Source organism: Phytophthora cinnamomi (assembly GCF_018691715.1).
Source record: "Phytophthora cinnamomi strain GKB4 chromosome Unknown Contig56, whole genome shotgun sequence".
Classification (NCBI taxonomy): domain Eukaryota; phylum Oomycota; class Peronosporomycetes; order Peronosporales; family Peronosporaceae; genus Phytophthora; species Phytophthora cinnamomi.
This window is the reverse complement of record NW_027150989.1, coordinates 38,612-56,553: the sequence shown is the minus strand read 5'-3', so window position 1 is coordinate 56,553 and position 17,942 is coordinate 38,612. Positions and strand designations below refer to the sequence as shown.

Below are 17,942 nucleotides of genomic sequence, written 5' to 3'. Positions count from 1 at the left end.
CGTCGTTCAAAATCGAGATGTCATCGCCGCAATCTTCGCTGACACGACATTTCTCAACAACTACAAGGGGTCGGACCTGGATGAAGCCTTAACAATTTTCAAGGACGACAAATTCTGGGAGCATGCAACACTGGCGGTGAAGTTCATCCACCCCATAAACGTTAGTCTTGCCGCATTTGAGCGCGACAACTGCAGCATATCACTGGTGTGTCACCAGTTTCAGTGGCTGCGTAACCACGCAATCTACACTAAGACCTTGGAAGGATGCAGTGCGGGGCTGCAAAAAGATGTGCTGAATGCTATTGAGAACTGTCAGAAGAAAATATGCTGGGCGCCGCTCGGAATTGCGCACATGCTCGATCAGACGAAGTCCATGGATGGCCACGACGCAAAGGCGTTGATCAATTCTGCCATGAATCTCGCCAAGGAGTTAGGTATGGTGGAGGAGGACCTCGAAGGTGCTTTCCATGAACAGCTGCAGGAGTTTGTCTTAGAGAAATGCAGTTGGACAGGGGAGGATCTTAGAGAAAATATTCGCTACAGCCCTCTGAATTGGTGGTCGCTACCCGACAAGAAGTATTGCCTGGTGCAGCAATTCGCGAAGTTATTGTTGTCTATCTCAACCTCGTCGGCATCAAGTGAGCGGAGCTGGAGCATTCACGGGTTCATCCACACGAAGCTACGCAATCGTCTCACACCTGAGCGAGTCAACAAGCTCGTGTTTGTGCACACTAACATTGCGAGGAAGTCCGAGGTGAATCACATCATGTATCAATTTTCCCTGATGCCTGCGACGATAGTGATTTCAGCGATGACAGCGATTGCGATGATGACGGCGACATTTTGGTAACTGCTAGCGTTCCAGCTACTAGTTTTACCCAGGCGATACCAACTGAATTGGAACTAAGGGCGGAAAGGGTAGCAGCTCCACGAACAATGGAGGAAGCTGACGCGTTCACGACCCCTGTAACTCAAAAGCGTGTGGAGCGTGTGTGTCAAACAAAATAGCTGCAGAATTCGTCGTTGTTCAAGAACGACGAGCGAGCGAGGATGAAAATGTTCGCGTAAGTTTGTCTTTCATTCAAAGAGGCGTTTAAGTTTCTAGTCTACTCAGCTGCATGCGGTAGTAACATAGGAAGCTAATGTATGGGGCTCCGAAGCTTGACGGCGTAGCTTAGTGTAGCTTGAACTTGTTGTACGAGCCGCTGACGCCGTCGAAGCACGCGTGAATGTCAATGTTCATGTCGCGCGGGTTGGCCGCTTTGGGTTTACAGGCGAACTCGCCCTCGATCACGTCGCCGGAGCTTCAGGCCAGCTCACCCTCCAGGGAGAACACGGTCTACTTCCAGTGTGTGTAGTCGGCCTTGAAGCCGTGGAGAAGCTGATCTTCTTGTGCGCGGCCGAGAAAGTGCAGTCGAAGTAGGCCACGAGCGCATGGCAGAAGTCCTGGCGGAAGGCCGTGAGCTTGAACGTGGACGAGAAGGCAAGCTCCTCCTTTGTCACCTTGGTCAGGTCCATATCCAGGATGGGGGCACACGTCCGACAGCAGCGCGTCGCTACCCACGGTGTCCACGAGCGACTCGATCTTGGCGATGTTTTTGATACAGCTCATGTCGAAGGCGTAGACGTTTTCCCAGAAGTCGAGCTTCTCGGTCTTGTACTCACCGTCATCGATGGCTCCGATGTAGGTAGTTGAGTGGTCCGGGAACATGAGGCCGCCGGGCACCAGGTACTTGTTGCGCGCGTACAGCACCGTTCCCAGCATGGACTCGTAGAGCACGAAGTAGTCCATCCACTCGGAGATGATGATGTCCACCTTGTCCACGGGGAGCGTTAGTTCCTGCATCTTACCCTGAGAGATTTTGTCGGCGAAGCCGTTGGCCTTGACGATCTCGCGCGCCTGCGTCAGGATGCCCGAGCAGTCGACGCCGTACACGTGCTTGGTGCCGGCTTTAGCGGCAATCATAGACAGAATGCCCGTGCCGTAGTCCACGTCCAGCACGACCAAGCCCTTGAACAGGTCAGGGTGATGATGACGTACGTCATGGCATTGATCATCTCCTCATGGATACCGAAGTGCGAGTACGAGTCGAAGTATTAGTCCTTTTGCTCCTTGGGGACGTAGTTGTAGACGTCGGCGCCGGTCTTGTGGCGTTATCGGCGGTGACGTTTGTGGTGCTATTGGCGCCTGTCTTGGCACTGCTGATGTTGGCCTTCACGCTAGTCCTGCCTGTCGGCTTAGTGCTGCTTCAGGTGCTGTTCGTGACGGCAGTTGTAGCACCGGCGCAAGACTTGATGTCCGTCTTGGGGTGCAGCAGATCTTCGAGCCGCTGGCATTGCTGGCCTTGACGCTGATCGGAACTGAGTTGAAAGTTAACCTTTATTTTTGATTGGATATATCACTTGTTTGATGTTCACTGTTAAAATGGATTATTAACGATTAATAACCCTCCTTTGTAAAATAACTGATATTAACGTTTAATTTCGATTGCCATCACTAACTGGTAATTGTCGGCTGGGCCCTGTACGTTCTTATCGCCGCTCTCTCATGACAAGTACGTTTCCAAGCAAACACGCTATTGTCGCTCAGTACGGATACAATACTAGCCTTGTGGAAGACAAGTCCAAGGTGCTTCCGTGGAAAATATACGCAGACCAGTCTCTGCTTTCGGTTTAATACCTCTGTGATTCATGTTTTTTTCGAAAGTATGTTGTGGTGCATCCAGCTGGCTGGTGCAGCAAAGATCACGGCATTTACTCTGAGGTTCCTATACGGCCGTAGGTGGACTTTAACATCCACGATGGAGGACGCTAGCATTTGTTGATCATCGATTGCTTCAACGAGAAACACCCGAGTAAATCGTAACGGGGAAACTAACTCTCTGGGGTTTGCGCTGCAGCAACAGATACCAGTAGACTCATATCTGATCCCCCACTGTCCGCGCGTCGAGGAGCGAGCCGTAGACATCTTCGTCATCGACAGTTGAAGTATACCTCAAGTCAAGGTACGTTTCCACAACCGCATTAGGGCGGTGTCCAAACTTGCAGCTCCGAACTGTAGGGGGCGAGCATCAATCCCTCCAACCCAGCCGACATCCAGGTTACATTTAAGCATCGGCAAGTAAGTGGCCCTCGCTCTCCTTGTGCTGTGCCTTGAACATCGCAAAACTCCACGTCTTGCCGTTCGAATCCAGAGTGGATACTCTGGCCAAGTCGGCACCCATATTACTCACGCTTCGCGGCCTGCGATTGGTCGATCCGAGGGTGCCCATCTCCCTTCTTCAGTTTTGGCGACGTCATGGCATTCTTCAAGCAGCGCCTTACCGTCCACACACGGTCTCACTTGAGTTGCTGAACATGAAGCGCGAGCTGCGCTCCGTGACGCTCAAGGCGTCGCCCGTGCCGCCCGCTGCAGCTCCAGCGAGTCGCTCCGCGGCTCGCCGCCCGTCGTGGCGCCTCGGGCCGCTGCTGCTGCTCTACGCCGCGGGCTTTTTGCTGCTGGAGCTGCTGCTGATCCGCCGCGCGCGCTTCTCGACGCACCGCCGGCTCGTGCAGGTGCCCGAGGACGCGCAGCGCTTCGCCCTGTCCCCGCCGGACCTGGAGGACGCCGAGTTCGCACGCATCGACGTGCCACACTGGATGACGAGCGCTGACGGTGACGTGCCCTTGGCGGAGCGCGAGCACCTGAGTTGGCTGCACGCGGCCTGCACGGCCAAGAAGCAGACCGTCATCCCGTGGCAGCACGGCGCGCCCGACGACGACGTCGGACATAAGCAGGCTACGTTGCTGGACAGGGGCGACCCGAGGGTCGTCGAGCAACTCAAGCAGTGCCCCGACGTGGACATCTACCTGCCCGATGGGATCCGAGGCCTCGGGTACTGCGAAGACGCAGTCGCCTTCGCCAAATGTAGGGAGGGCAACATTAGCGTGTGTGCTTTTTTAAGTTTTATAAGTTGGATGCTGACTGCTGGACTGTGGTCACAGTTCTGCGCTCGAGGCTGCTGCCGCTGTGGGCGCTGGAGGACCACTTCTGGGACCCGGAGACGAACCGCAGCGTCATGTACTACGAGCTGTGTCCGCTCACGCCGATGCTGTTCTTTAATCATTACTGGGACTCGAGGCCCGACCGCTCCGAGTGGCCGCGGTCCAAACCCGTGTACATCATGCCCAACATCGAGATGCGCGAGCTCACGGCGCAGGAGTACTGGACCGTGGACGCCGTCATCTGCAGGACGCTGGCGTGCGACCAGCGCGTCAAGGCCTGGTACGCGCAGGAGGGGAACCCGCGCGATGCTAAAGTCTTTTATACCAGGTTCACGTCCTCGGATTCTGCAGCACACGCCGCTGAGATGCTCGGAGAGGAGAATGTGAGGCGGAAAAACTTTGCCAAAGTACGATTCACACACACGGCTGGCTCCAGGTGCGTGTTTAAGGCGAGTACTTAGTACGTTGCTATGGTTTCGTGAGATGACTAAGTGTTGCTTTGTGTGCTGGCAATGGAGTCCGTACAAAGGCACCGAGCAGGTACTCGACTGCTGGCTGTCACACCCAAACTTCCCACCCTTGGATCTGTATGTGCATGAAAACATATACGGGGAGAAATTCCAAGCCACTTACGATGACGCAATTCTCGAAGCCCCCAACGTCAATCTCATCCGCAAGCGGATGGACGCCGTGGGCTTCGGGCAAGTACTGGCCGAGACATCGTTTTTCTTGTGCCCAAGCACCCAAGAAGGTTACGGCCACTACATCGACCAAGCGAGAGCATCTGGGGGCGTCATTATCACCACCGACGCTCATCCGATGAACGAACTCATCTCGTCGAAGGACATGGGCGTTCTCGTGAAGACTAAGCGCGAGTCCCACCCAGACATGCTACTTGGAGGCGCGTACCAAGGCACTCACGGGCTCCGATCCGTTGATGGACTTGTGGCCAAATTTTCAGCTGAAGACCTCTGTGAGTCCGTGGAGTACGTCCTGAAACACACCAACACGGCGAAGCGCGAGGCGATGGCTGAGAAAGCTCGGCGGCAATACCACGAAGACACCAAGTTCTTTGCGCAGCGCATGATCCAGCTTCGCCTGTTTGCTCGCGAGATGCGGAACTCGTGGGTACCACCCGAAGAGGACATTGCGGTGGGGGATCCCGAGCGTATCAATCTTTGCGTGTTGAATCGTGATCACACACGACGATCATTAACTAAGTCCACACATTTACTAAGCGATTACAATAAAAAAAAAGTCTTCATCACTTGCTGATTCTTTTCGCTAAGCACTAAACGTGCTCCTTGCATCTCCACGATCCGAACAGCTGAACGACGTCTCGGAGATTGAAAAGTATCTCCCTGGTGTCCATAATGGAGTGGCGGCATCTTCTAAAAGTCCCCACGTAGGACAGTTACTGTCCGTACTTTCATCGGATGACATCAACCGCTGTCGATTCTGCTGCCATGCCATTTCTGCCGCACTTTGTTGATGAACGGATGTCAGGCATAAGTGACATACAACGACGTGCACACTCCGAGTCAGTGAACCCTTGCTTCGGCCGGTTAGAACTTTGAATGACTTCTTCACCCGGCATTTCGAGCACAACAGCGTCGCACATACCGCACAGGAGTTGCTAGCACTTGGCAGGCCATCCCGACTGCGACTAAAGTGCTTAAGGCGGCCTTTGCAGACACCACAACACGACAGATCTGCCCAAGCTCCAGTCACTATCCGCTTTTGTTTACTTCCCGGGTTCTTCATGGCGTTCAAAATACACCACTGCAGCTTCTTCTCTTCCGATAGCCTCGGCGCCTCCCAAAACCCCAGCACCCCGATCCACATCGCGTTCATCACGATCGCATCCATGATATGCCCCATGGTCTCCACGTACAATTGAATGTAGACATCGACCGTCCCGTCCTGTAGCTCTCGGTAGAGTGCGCCATACATCAATTTGCCTCTGGTCATGGGTTTCGGAAGCTCCGGCAGCTGTGGCAACTGAGCTGGTTGCACTAGATCGTACCCGATTCGATCCCCATTCGCGCGCGTGATGATCCCCGATGCCGACAAGATCACGAAGTCTCTCGGGCGCACGATCATGCTCAGCGGCCAGCCCTGCTCGCCCACCATCCACATGACGTTCAGGCTCTGGAAAGGGTCCTCCTCCGTCGGTCCCGACAGTTTCGCTAACGTGGCGCCACTCACGTCATGTGGTGCAGTGGACGCCGCGCGAACACACATGTCCCCGAACGTCTGCGTGGTGAGCCCGAACATGACGTCGTCCAAGCAGGTCTGGATGTTCCCCACAGCAAGCAGCACGGCGGGGCTCTGCCAGTTGTCCCCGGGCATGTGCAGGTCTCGGCGTCCGCCGTGATCGCGCTCCGAATACAGCGACGCATTCTCCTGCGTCTTGTGGCGCTTCCAGCGCGCACTGTCGAGGTTCGAGTGGTGGCGCGGCGTATGTCGAGGGGCGCCAGTCGTGGTGGCGTCCCGTTCGTCGTAGCTTCGCAACGTTCGGTCCAGCAGCTGCAGAGTGAGCTCCTGACACCGCTCCTGCTCCGCGTAGGTCAATTGCAGCGGCCGGAACGGAATTTGTCCGCGATATCCCTCGCCCGCGTTCATGTTGCTGCCGCCGGTCAATTGAAGAATGAGTGCAAGTCGACCCTCTCCTATGAACGCTATGTCAGCCCCACGCTACAGGGATCGAGCATTGAAGGTGTCGTACATATCTGAAGTGGGACCGTGGATGTGTCACCGAAAATCGCACTTGGCGAGCGAGCCGTGATCAGCAAAAGTGGTTTGTGGATCGGAGACCGCCCGTCAACTGTCGTGTGGGCCTTTACACGGAGGACACAACGATTGCGAGCTGGCGCCATGTCCTTGCGTAAGTGCACCAGTACCCGACATGAGTTTTTGATATCCTTGACGCTACGGGCATTGCCGCAGATTGCGTGACGCAATTCGACAGGGTTCAACACGACGCTCTTCAGGTTGCTGGCAACTCCAGGGGTCGACGTAGCTTCCGACAAGCTGGATGGATGCTGATTCAGCAGCATTGCTGAAGCGGTGCACTTCGACTTGAATCTCTGCTTGGTTCTAGTTGTGTCGGACCATGTACTTACTAGGTACTACTTAGTATTAATACATGATGAGCTACACTACGTCGACTCGAAGAAAGCGGAGGGAAACGTAACAAGGCCTGGCTGTTGACGGCAATTCGCGCACGTGCCATTCTCCGAGAAGAACCTAGATGGGAAGCATGTAAAGCTCACGACGAACTTCTGTTTTAGCCTGGAACGATATCTTTTTAGCCATCGCGTACCAAAGCAAACTCCGCAGCGAAGGCGATCTACTATCCGTTTGCGAGTCTCTTCAAAACACAAGTGGAAGGCGACAAAAAGTCGAGTGTATGTTTCTTCATCTTTGATCCTTGATTGAAATTGCCCATAAGGGTGATGCCTGTTCTGTTCCTGTGTAATTGGATACTACCCTAGATTGACGACGACAGCCCATCCTTTACAGCGGCTAGCAGCTTCACACACTCCAGGCTTACACGTAGTATCCGGGGAGCGCCATCAACGCGACGAAGGCGCTCACGGTAGTAACAACTTGAAGTGAAGCATCCTTGACGCCAGCTACGGACAAGATCTGGCCGAGAAAGGTTTTGGGCGTCGAACACCATGTCTATATTGCGTGACGCAATTCGACAGGGTTCAACACGACGCTCTTCAGGTTGCTGGCAACTCCAGGGGTCGACGTAGCTTCCGACAAGCTGGATGGATGCTGATTCAGCAGCATTGCTGAAGCGGTGCACTTCGACTTGAATCTCTGCTTGGTTCTAGTTGTGTCGGACCATGTACTTACTAGGTACTACTTAGTATTAATACATGATGAGCTACACTACGTCGACTCGAAGAAAGCGGAGGGAAACGTAACAAGGCCTGGCTGTTGACGGCAATTCGCGCACGTGCCATTCTCCGAGAAGAACCTAGATGGGAAGCATGTAAAGCTCACGACGAACTTCTGTTTTAGCCTGGAACGATATCTTTTTAGCCATCGCGTACCAAAGCAAACTCCGCAGCGAAGGCGATCTACTATCCGTTTGCGAGTCTCTTCAAAACACAAGTGGAAGGCGACAAAAAGTCGAGTGTATGTTTCTTCATCTTTGATCCTTGATTGAAATTGCCCATAAGGGTGATGCCTGTTCTGTTCCTGTGTAATTGGATACTACCCTAGATTGACGACGACAGCCCATCCTTTACAGCGGCTAGCAGCTTCACACACTCCAGGCTTACACGTAGTATCCGGGGAGCGCCATCAACGCGACGAAGGCGCTCACGGTAGTAACAACTTGAAGTGAAGCATCCTTGACGCCAGCTACGGACAAGATCTGGCCGAGAAAGGTTTTGGGCGTCGAACACCATGTCGAAGAGGAGCCACGCGCCTGCCGTTCCAAGAAGACTTACACTGTAATGCCGCAAGATGAACAAGGCTTGAGCGCTCTTGTTAGCAGGTTGGGTTTCTTGGGGGCATTCCACACGTATCGCGATCCGACACAGGCGGCACACCCTCGGCTGTCGAAGATGCTGCAAGGGAGTATCGACACAGATACCGACGACCAAACTGATGACAGTCATGCCCAGGAACCATTGCGTGCCTGACGTAGAGCCAATATATCTTACTGCACAACATGCCGCCGAAGAATAACAGCAACCAAGTCGCAATCAGGTTGGCGCGGTGAAGACATCCGAACAGTAGTTTGTGCAGCGGCCGCGACGGTAGCGAGATTTTTCCACCAAGACACCGAAGAAAGGCTGGGATACTCCCTCAGAGAATCATTGCCGTAAGCTAAATCTGATACGGCACTAAATTATCGCGTCTGGATTCGGCTCATAAAAAACTGTGTAGATGCGCTTGGACAAAGCTCGTTGAATGCGCGCGTCGTGGAGCTTGTCAGCAACCAGATCCTCCTTCTGGGCACGAGATAAGCTCGGGTCTCGATAGGCACGCATTAAACTGCCATAGGTAGGAAAGTGGTCAAGCAGACACTGCGCCTTGTCCTCACTCACGCCTGGAATCACTTGGAGCATTCGCAGCCACGCGTTGGCACATGGACTGGCAGTAGCCCCCGTGCGAGTCACTCGAAACGAGTTATTCCGAGGAACAGACTCCAGGAAATCCTCGAGAGCGGATGGGCGTGAGGCAGCGACAACGAACTCGCGAGTCAACAACGCCACGTAATTCGCCGTAGCATCCAGATCACACGTAAACTTCGTGTGAGTTCCCAGGTCCATGAACAATTGGAACGCCACTTCGTGCAAGTCCGCGAATGAGACCATCAGCGAACTGGAAAAGGTTGACGACGTACTAGGAGTTGATCCGTTCTTCTTCCCCTTCTGTTTCTGTTGCTTCTTGAGCTCGATGAGAGCGCGATCCATGCCTTCGACAATAACGAAAAACTTACTCGGTTCTTCGTCGTCTTCACCAGGCTGGCGCGCTTTTGAATCTGCTCCTGATAGTTTGGCACCAATGACTGAAGATAGCGAACCGCAGCCACCAACTCTATGTAACTCTTCTGGATTATCATGTCCAGGAATGCATCGGCTTCATAGTAGATAGCGCACGAGTAGTGGGAGCTACTGTTCTCCCGTCGCTCCCACCGAATAACTCCCGGCATGAGGCAGTTCATCGCAGTCGCCACTGTGAACGGCACGTGCTTACCATTGTACACGTGGTCCTTCAACGCGCTGCGGATGCTGTCTCCTGCCGCCGACGTGTCCAGCGAGCGCTCCATCTGCACCACCGTCATCACATCTCCAGCAGCCGGAGTCGAACCGCTTTTCGCTGCTCTTTTCGGTTTGGCCGGTGAAGCTCCGGTTCTGGGTCTTGCAGGTGACGGCGCCGCCCCGGTACCAACCAGTTCAACCTCAGCAATACGCGTTACTCCACTCTCCTTCCTCCTCTTCCCTACTCCTCCACTGCTCCTGACCGTCTCGGAGTGCAGATCTCTCAACCTGCCCGACAATCTCCTCGCCTGCTTCGCCCCTACTCTCTTTCTCTCATCCGGGAAAACTCGTCGCCTCGCACCCGTCGCCAACTCCGGTGACAAAACTTCAGGCGAATCGGAGTCCGAGTTCAAAGCAACAGGAGCAACATCTACAAGAGGAGGAGGAGGAGGAAGAGAAGGAGGAGAACCTTCCGCTGGCAGCGAATACATGAACGGCGGCGGAGACCCCGTTAGAGAATACGAGAACGAAATCTCCTCCTGCTCCTCCTCTTGTTCTCGTTCTTCTTCTCGTTCTTGTTCCTCGACTGCGAGCGTCTCCTCTCCGTCCACTGCAACTGCAACACTTGAGCGTACTGTACTAGTGTAGCCAATTGATACCAAGGGAGATGGGCTGGGGGACGACGGCGACGTGGTCAAGTCCACGAAAGAAGGACCATCACTCTGCGTCTTCTTATTCTTCTCCTTTGGGCTCCGAGGCGGCGTGAGCAGCTCGATGACCTCCACGGAAGGAGAAGAACTGTTCTCGTTCCGTTGGTTCTTCTTCTTCTTCTTCTTCTTGGAGCCGCTATCTGGGATGCCCAGCTCCACCAGCATCTCGTCCAGCACGTGGTCGTCCTCGTCCGTCTCCAGCGAGTCGCGCGGCCGCTTCCGAGCGCGCGCAGGCCGCGGCGACGGCGTCGCGTTCATCGACCAAAAGGTAATTTGAAATGTGACGTTTGCGAATTTTGTAGAAAGTACTGTGTCACCTTGCTATAGGGAATTGTAGCGCAAATGTTGTAGAAAGTACAGTGACTACTCGCTATAAGGGAATGTCAACAGTCAAGCACAACTTTTTTTGAAACATTTTTTTTATGAGGACTATGCTTACTAGAGATTGTAACTCAGTCCACCGCTTTCATACAAAAAAAATAAATCGTGTGCTTTTTTATCTAACTTACCTATGCGTCTTCTGCCTAGTTCACAGCATGTTCCACCAACTTTGCGTAGATGCCCTTCAGTTTGATCAGCTCCTGGTGCGTGCCCTGCTCAGCGATCTTACCGCCGCTCACCACGCAGATCTTGTCCGCTTTGCGGATAGTGGACAACCGGTGCGCGATGATGATCGTCGTACGCCGCTTCAACGCCACCACCTTGTCCAGAGCCTCCTGCACCACCTTCTCGCTCTCCGAGTCCAAAGCGCTCGTCGCCTCGTCCAGCAGCAAAATGTTGGGATTCTTCAAGATGGCTCGCGCAATGGCGATGCGCTGCTTCTGGCCACCAGACAGCTGCTCACCCTTCATACCCACCTGCGTGTCGTAGCCGTCCGGGAACTTGGTGATGAATCCGTGCGCGTTGGCCATCTTGGCGGCCTCTTCGATGTCCTGTTGGGTGGGTTTGTCCGTCAGTCCGTACGCGATGTTCTCTGCGATGGTGCCGATGAAGAGCGTGGGTTCCTGTCCGACGAGGCCGATCTGACTGCGCAGCCAGTTGAGGTTGAGTTCTTTGGTGTCGACGCCGTCGAGGAGAACTTGACCATCGACAGGATCGTAGAAACGTTCGATGAGAGATACACCGGTACTCTTGCCTCCACCACTTGGACCACAGAACGCGACAGTCTGGCCGGCTTCTATGGTGAGGTTGTAGTTGCGGAGGACGGTGACTTCAGGCCGGGTGGGGTATCGGAAGAGGATATTCTTGAACTCGATTTTACCTTGCAATTGATCAAGGCGACGTCCACTTTCCTGGAATGAATCAATCGGAGGCTTCCGATCACGTAAGTCCACAATTGTTTTACCCGCCTTCAGCGCGTTGTCAGATTCCCCCATGAAAGAAGTAGCATTGCCGATTCCTTGCGCCGACATCATGATGGCCATGAGCGTTCGCATGAGCTCCTTGAAGTTGATTTTATCGTCGTGCACCAGCTTTCCGCCGTACCAGAACACGAGCGAGTACGTTGCGAAGAGGATAAACGAGCTGAAGCCCAGTGCAACGCCATTCAGCTGAGCCTGACGACGTCCACTAGCCAAAGGTTCCTCCAACAAGTTCGAGAATTTCGTGTAAATTGATTTCTCCAATCCAAGCGACACCACAGTCCGAATGTTGCTGAGGGCTTCCGACGCATGCGCACCAACCTCAGAAAGCTCATCGGACAAATGCCCTGATGACTTCAGTTGGCGAATGCGGACCATTTGGCCAGCAATCAAGAACGGAAACACGGCCAGCATCACCAGCGTGAGCAACCAACTTCCGGTCGTGAACGAAATCACCAGAGCTGCAACGAATGTGAAGATAGCCTGGACAACACGGCCCTGCGAGTCACCGGAGACCAGGGCAACTTTGGTTGCGTTCGTCGACAGATCAGCGGTTAGAGCTCCAGTAGCGTTTTTCTTCTCGTCAAAGAAGCCAATATTCTGTCGGCAAAGGGCACTGAAGTGAATGTCTCGCAGTCGAGACGTGAGCTTCTCAGCCATGTACTTGAAGCAGTAGTTCTGCAGAGCTGCAGCAAGGAACATCACAAGCGAACCACCGACATAGCACAATCCATACACCATGACATCATGTTTGAGATGATCGAGAGCAGACTCGTCATGAGATACCTTGTAGAGCGTGTAGTTCTTGGTCATGGTTGCCACCAGCTCACTGATTAGGATAGCCGAGCTCGGAAGAGCGCAGCCCATTACAGCAGCGGCGATAATGCCGACAACGAATGCTGGTCGCTCCGGCCGAGAAAAAGCCATGGCGTCAAAAATCGTGAACGTCTTGTTGGAATCCGCTGCGTCCACTTGATTTGCCTTCTTTTCTTCATCCAAGTGCTCACTGACCACCGATCGGCTACTGCGTCTTTGCATCATGTTCGACCGTGGTTCACCGTCTTCAGCTAAGGCCAAGGCTGTCGCTGCAGCCTGGGCTTCTTCCTGGGCCTTTTCTTCTTGAATAGTGTACAACTTGCGGTAAATGCCATCCTCGATTACCACTAGCTCGTCGTGAGTGTTTTCTTCCACAACATGGCCGCTGTTTACGACTACAATCTTGTCCGCGCGACGAATTGTACTCAGCCGGTGTGCGATGACCAACGTCGTCATGCGAGTTTTGTCCATCAGATCGTTCAATGCAGCCTGCACAACGCGCTCGCTCTCTGCGTCCAGCGCGCTAGTCGCCTCATCCAGTACCAAGATCTTCGGTTCGCGGACAATAGCCCGAGCAATGGCAACGCGCTGCTTCTGACCTCCCGACAATGACACACCTTTTTCGCCCACCAGTGTATCGTACTGCTGAGGCAGCGTCATGATGAAGTTGTGCGCGTTGGCCAGCTTGGCGGCTGCAACGACCTGGTCACGAGTGATGCCGTTGCCACCAGCTGCGATGTTATCCAAAATGGTAGTAGCGAAGAGGACAGGTTCCTGCGATACAAGGCCGATCTGCGAGCGCAACCACTTGATGTTGAGAGTCTTCACGTCGCGTCCATCGAGCAGAATGGTGCCCTCATTCGGATCATAGAACCGTTCGAGGAGTGATATCAGAGTACTTTTGCCGCCGCCACTGGCACCGACAAACGCGACAGTCTGGCCAGGCTCGATGGTGACGTTGTAGTCATTCAGGATCTGCACATCGGGGCGACTCGGGTAGGTGAAGTTAACGCCAACAGCTTGAATGCGGCCAAAGCACGAATCCGGTTTGTCTCCTTCGTCATCTCTCGAGGCGTCAATGCCGGAGGGCGTGTCCAGAATTTTGTAGATTTGAGCAGCAGCACCCTTAGCTTCAGCCACGGCGGAAATGTTAGGCATGATCTGGCCAAGCGAGATCGTTCCCATCAGGACACCGAAGAAAGACTGGAACACCTCGCTCGGGGATGCTTTGCCGTGAGCAACTTTCGATCCTCCGTACCAGAGACCCGCTGCGTACATGAGCCAGATGCTGCACATGAAGAGGCCGAAGACGCAAGCCGAGAACTTGGCCATCTGAATGTTGGTTTCCTCAGCTTTGGCGGCGCGGTCGTTGTATTTGTTGATCGCGAGTTTTTCCGCGTTGAGTGATGACACCGTACGAATGGAACCCAGCGTCTCCTCCGCCACCGCACCAGCCTCCGCGTACATTTGCTGCGAGTGCACTGCTCGTTTACGCAGACTCGTCATCAGGACACCCAGCGACGCCACCATGAAGGGCATAACGCACGCCATGACGAGACTCATATCCCACCCGCGCACGAAGCCGATAACGTAGCCAGTGATGAATTGGCAAGTGTACTTGACCGAGTCGCCGAGCTTCTGGCCCATGCCGTCCTTGATCTTCACCGTGTCGCCCGTGAGGCGGCTCGACAGAGTCAACGGGTCGCTGCTGTCGTACCAGCCGATGTTCATGTGCAGCATGTGCTTGAACGCGGCGTCTCGCAGCGCCTTCATCTGCCTCTCGGACGAGTTGACGAACACCACGTACGCAATGTAGTCGGTGATGAACAGCGCGACGGCGATGTAGAGGTAGTCTAGCGAGGCCTGGTTGACCGCGTGCATATCCACGCCGCCGTTCGCCTGTGCGAATGCTCCGATAGCCTCACCGAACACCAATGCCATGCACGGGAACAACGCCCCGTTGACACCGGCCATCAGAACACCGAACGACAGGAGCAGGTTATCAGTGACCGTGCCATAGCGGTACAGCTGCCGGAACGGGATCGTAGGTGGGGGCTTCTTCTTCTTGTCCGTCGTAGCAGCTTCGGGTTCCGGGGCCACGCTGTTGTTAGCGTCAGACTTCCGAGCGGCTTTGGAGGTCTCCGCGGTGACATTACCGACAGACGCATTAGCACGCGGGGTGATCACTTGAACGTAGTCATGCTGCGCAGCGAGCTCGGTTCCGTCTCCAGGTTCTACCACCTCCGGGTGGAGTTGAGGCGGCGACATTGGCGACTGGATCCGATTGAGAGATTGAGCGAGATGAGCTTTATGGGGACCAGGGCCAATTGAAGTGTGAGACGAGAAGCTCTGCGGTGCCTCGCGGTAAGACAGTGATGCCCTATACTATAAGGGGAAACCTTCTGTCCTGATCAGGTGGTTTCAACTTTGCTAGTTTACGCCGATCCGTCCAGTAACGAGGTGTCGCGCGGTGATGGCGGCGAGATTCTTCTGGAAGTGCTCACCGTCATGAATGAATGCACACACGCGCCAAAGTTACTCCCCACCAAATGCGTTCCAAAGCATTAAAAGCTTAGCTAGTTTTAGTCGGGGCCGTTACCACGACTGTCCGAGCGCGCGTAATCGACAAGCACCACGTGCTGGGAGTTGCGGCGCAGCTCGCGCAGTCTGATCCCCTATTGATGGCAACACGATGGCGGTGGCATCTGCATTGAAACACAACCCTCTATCAGCAAATGTGAAGTTTTCCATCAAAAAAATGATAAGCAGCAGCAGAATCTACGGATGGGTATCATTTAGAAAGTCAGCATATGCAAATTCATCTAGGTACTAACCCCCTACGACGTTGCCTTCTGGACGAGTCTCGCGTAGATACCCTTCAGGTTGATCAGCTCCTGGTGCGTGCCCTGCTCAGCGATTTTACCGCCGCTCACCACGCAGATCTTGTCCGCTTTGCGGATAGTGGACAACCGGTGCGCGATGATGATCGTCGTGCGCCGCTTCAACGCCACCACCTTGTCCAGAGCTTCCTGCACCACCTTCTCGCTCTCCGAGTCCAAGGCGCTCGTCGCCTCGTCCAGCAGCAAAATGTTGGGATTCTTCAAGATGGCTCGCGCAATGGCGATGCGCTGCTTCTGGCCGCCAGACAGCTGCTCGCCCTTCATGCCCACCTGCGTGTTGTAGCCGTCCGGGAACTTGGTGATGAATCCGTGCGCGTTGGCCATCTTGGCGGCCTCTTCGATGTCCTGTTGGGTGGGTTTGTCCGTCAGTCCGTACGCGATGTTCTCTGCGATGGTGCCGATGAAGAGCGTGGGTTCCTGTCCGACGAGGCCGATCTGACTGCGCAGCCAGTTGAGGTTGAGTTCTTTGGTGTCGATGCCGTCGAGGAGAACTTGACCATCGACAGGATCGTAGAAACGTTCGATGAGCGAGACGCAAGTGCTTTTGCCACCGCCACTTGGACCACAGAACGCGACCGTTTGTCCAGCTTCTATGGTGAGGTTGTAGTTGCGGAGGACGGTGACTTCAGGTCGGGTGGGGTATCGGAAGCTGACGTTCTTGAACTCAATCTTGCCCTCGAGGTGAGCAGGGCGAAGACCAGATTCATCGAAGGAATCGATCGGAGGTTCTCGGTCGCGGAGGCTTACGATCGCTTTTCCTGCCTTGAGAGCATGATCCGAATCCGCGATGAAGGTTGTAGCCATTCCAATTCCCTGAGCAGACATCATGATGGCCATGAGAGTCCGCATGAGCTGTTTGAACGTGATGTCACCGTCATCCACGAGTTTACCACCATACCAGAATGCGAGCGCGTACGCTGCGAAGAGGATGAAGGAGCCAAAACCCAAAGCAAAACCGTTGACATGAGCTTCCCGACGACCACGAGTCAACGGTTCTTGAAGCAGATCCGAAAAAGTCCCCGAAAGCGATTTCTCTAAGCCGAGAGAAGCCACCGTGCGGATGTTGCTAAGAGCTTCCGAAGCGTGAGCACCGACTTCTGATAGTTCGTCCGATAAACCGCCAGCAGTTTTCATGTGTTTTCCACGCGCAGCTTGCCCCATGATTAGGAACGGGAACACCGCCAGCATCACCAGCGTCAGCAACCAACTCCCGAGAGAAAAGGATATCACCAGCGCCGCCGCAAACGTGAATATAACTTGGACAACGCGTCCTTGTGAATCGCCAGAGATCAAAGCAACCTTGGTCGCATTTGTCGACAAATCTGCCGTCAAAGCACCCGTAGCATTTTTCTTCTCGTCGAAGAAACCGATGTTTTGGCGGCAAAGTGCAGTGAAATGGATATCACGCAAGCGAGAGGTGAGCTTCTCAGCCATGTACTTGAAGGCGTAATTCTGCACGAAGGCGCTGGCGAATACTACCATCGCTCCACCAATGTAACACAGTCCGTAGACCATGACGTTGTGCTTGAGATCGTCCAGCGAAGATTTATCGTGTGAAGCCTGGTACTCGGTGTACTTCGAAGTCATCGTCACTACCAGCTCACTGATCAGAACGGCTGAAAGAGGCAGAGCACAACCCATAATCGCGGATGCTACGATCCCAGACACAAAAGCTTTTCGCTCCGGTCGACTGAAGGCAATGGCATCGAAAATCGAGAACTTCGACGAGCTTGTGTCTTCTAAGGACTCAGTACCAAACACTTTGAGACCAGCTTCATCATCATAAGCAGAACGACTGCTTTGTCGTCGACTTCGGACTATGTGGCTCTCATCGCAATTATCATCAACGGGATCCGCCATTGCAGCCTGAGCCTCTATGTGAGCCTTTTCCTCCTGAATCGTGTACAACTTGCGATAAATTCCATCTTCGATCCTGACCAACTCATCATGAGGGCCCTCTTCCACAACGTGACCGCCATTCACAACAACAATCTTGTCCGCGCGACGAACCGTGCTCAACCGATGAGCGATCACCAACGTCGTCATGTGCGTCTTGTCCATCAGATCGTTCAACGCAGCCTGCACAATACGTTCACTCTCCGCATCCAAGGCACTAGTAGCCTCATCCAGCACCAGGATCTTCGGTTCACGCACGATCGCCCGAGCAATGGCAACGCGCTGCTTCTGGCCACCGGACAGTGACACACCCTTCTCGCCCACCAGCGTATCGTACTGCTCCGGCAACGACATGATGAATGTGTGCGCATTGGCCAGTTTTGCCGCTGCCACGACCTGCTCACGAGTGATTCCTTCTCCGCCTGCCGCGATGTTCTCGAAGATGGTGGTCGCGAACAGCACGGGCTCCTGTGACACGAGTCCGATCTGCGAGCGCAGCCACTTTACGTTCAGCGTCTTGATGTCACGTCCGTCGAGCAGAATGGA

At 54.2% G+C, this 17,942-nt stretch overlaps 5 protein-coding genes across 5 annotated transcripts; 1 reads left to right on the top strand and 4 right to left on the bottom strand.

Annotated features, from left to right (window-relative positions):
• Nucleotides 1–3,357: 3,357 nt before the first annotated feature.
• On the top strand, nt 3,358–5,500 carry IUM83_14765 (homeobox and-type helix-turn-helix domain-containing protein; the record flags this gene model as incomplete). The annotated part of the gene is made up of 4 exons (XM_067939537.1): nt 3,358–3,907; nt 3,985–4,420; nt 4,503–5,108; nt 5,491–5,500. The coding sequence occupies 4 exons, from the start codon at nt 3,358–3,360 to the stop codon at nt 5,498–5,500; spliced, it is 1,602 nt and encodes a 533-aa protein (XP_067787968.1).
• A 159-nt stretch (nt 5,501–5,659) lies between these two features.
• On the bottom strand, nt 5,660–6,609 carry IUM83_14764 (uncharacterized protein; the record flags this gene model as incomplete). Its single annotated transcript, XM_067939536.1, has 2 exons — nt 5,660–5,669; nt 5,765–6,609. The coding sequence occupies 2 exons, from the start codon at nt 6,607–6,609 to the stop codon at nt 5,660–5,662; spliced, it is 855 nt and encodes a 284-aa protein (XP_067787880.1).
• Nucleotides 6,610–8,852: 2,243 nt separating this feature from the next.
• On the bottom strand, nt 8,853–10,681 carry IUM83_14763 (uncharacterized protein; the record flags this gene model as incomplete). The annotated part of the gene is made up of 2 exons (XM_067939535.1): nt 8,853–9,389; nt 9,452–10,681. 2 exons carry the CDS (start codon nt 10,679–10,681, stop codon nt 8,853–8,855), a joined length of 1,767 nt encoding a protein of 588 aa, XP_067787873.1.
• A 266-nt stretch (nt 10,682–10,947) lies between these two features.
• Nucleotides 10,948–14,868, bottom strand: IUM83_14762 (multidrug resistance protein ABC superfamily; the record flags this gene model as incomplete). Its single annotated transcript, XM_067939534.1, has 1 exon — nt 10,948–14,868. One exon carries the CDS (start codon nt 14,866–14,868, stop codon nt 10,948–10,950), a length of 3,921 nt encoding a protein of 1,306 aa, XP_067787872.1.
• A 569-nt stretch (nt 14,869–15,437) lies between these two features.
• IUM83_14761 (multidrug resistance protein ABC superfamily) lies at nt 15,438–17,141 on the bottom strand (the record flags this gene model as incomplete). The annotated part of the gene is made up of 1 exon (XM_067939533.1): nt 15,438–17,141. One exon carries the CDS (start codon nt 17,139–17,141, stop codon nt 15,438–15,440), a length of 1,704 nt encoding a protein of 567 aa, XP_067787951.1.
• Between the last annotated feature and the right edge of the window lie 801 nt (nt 17,142–17,942).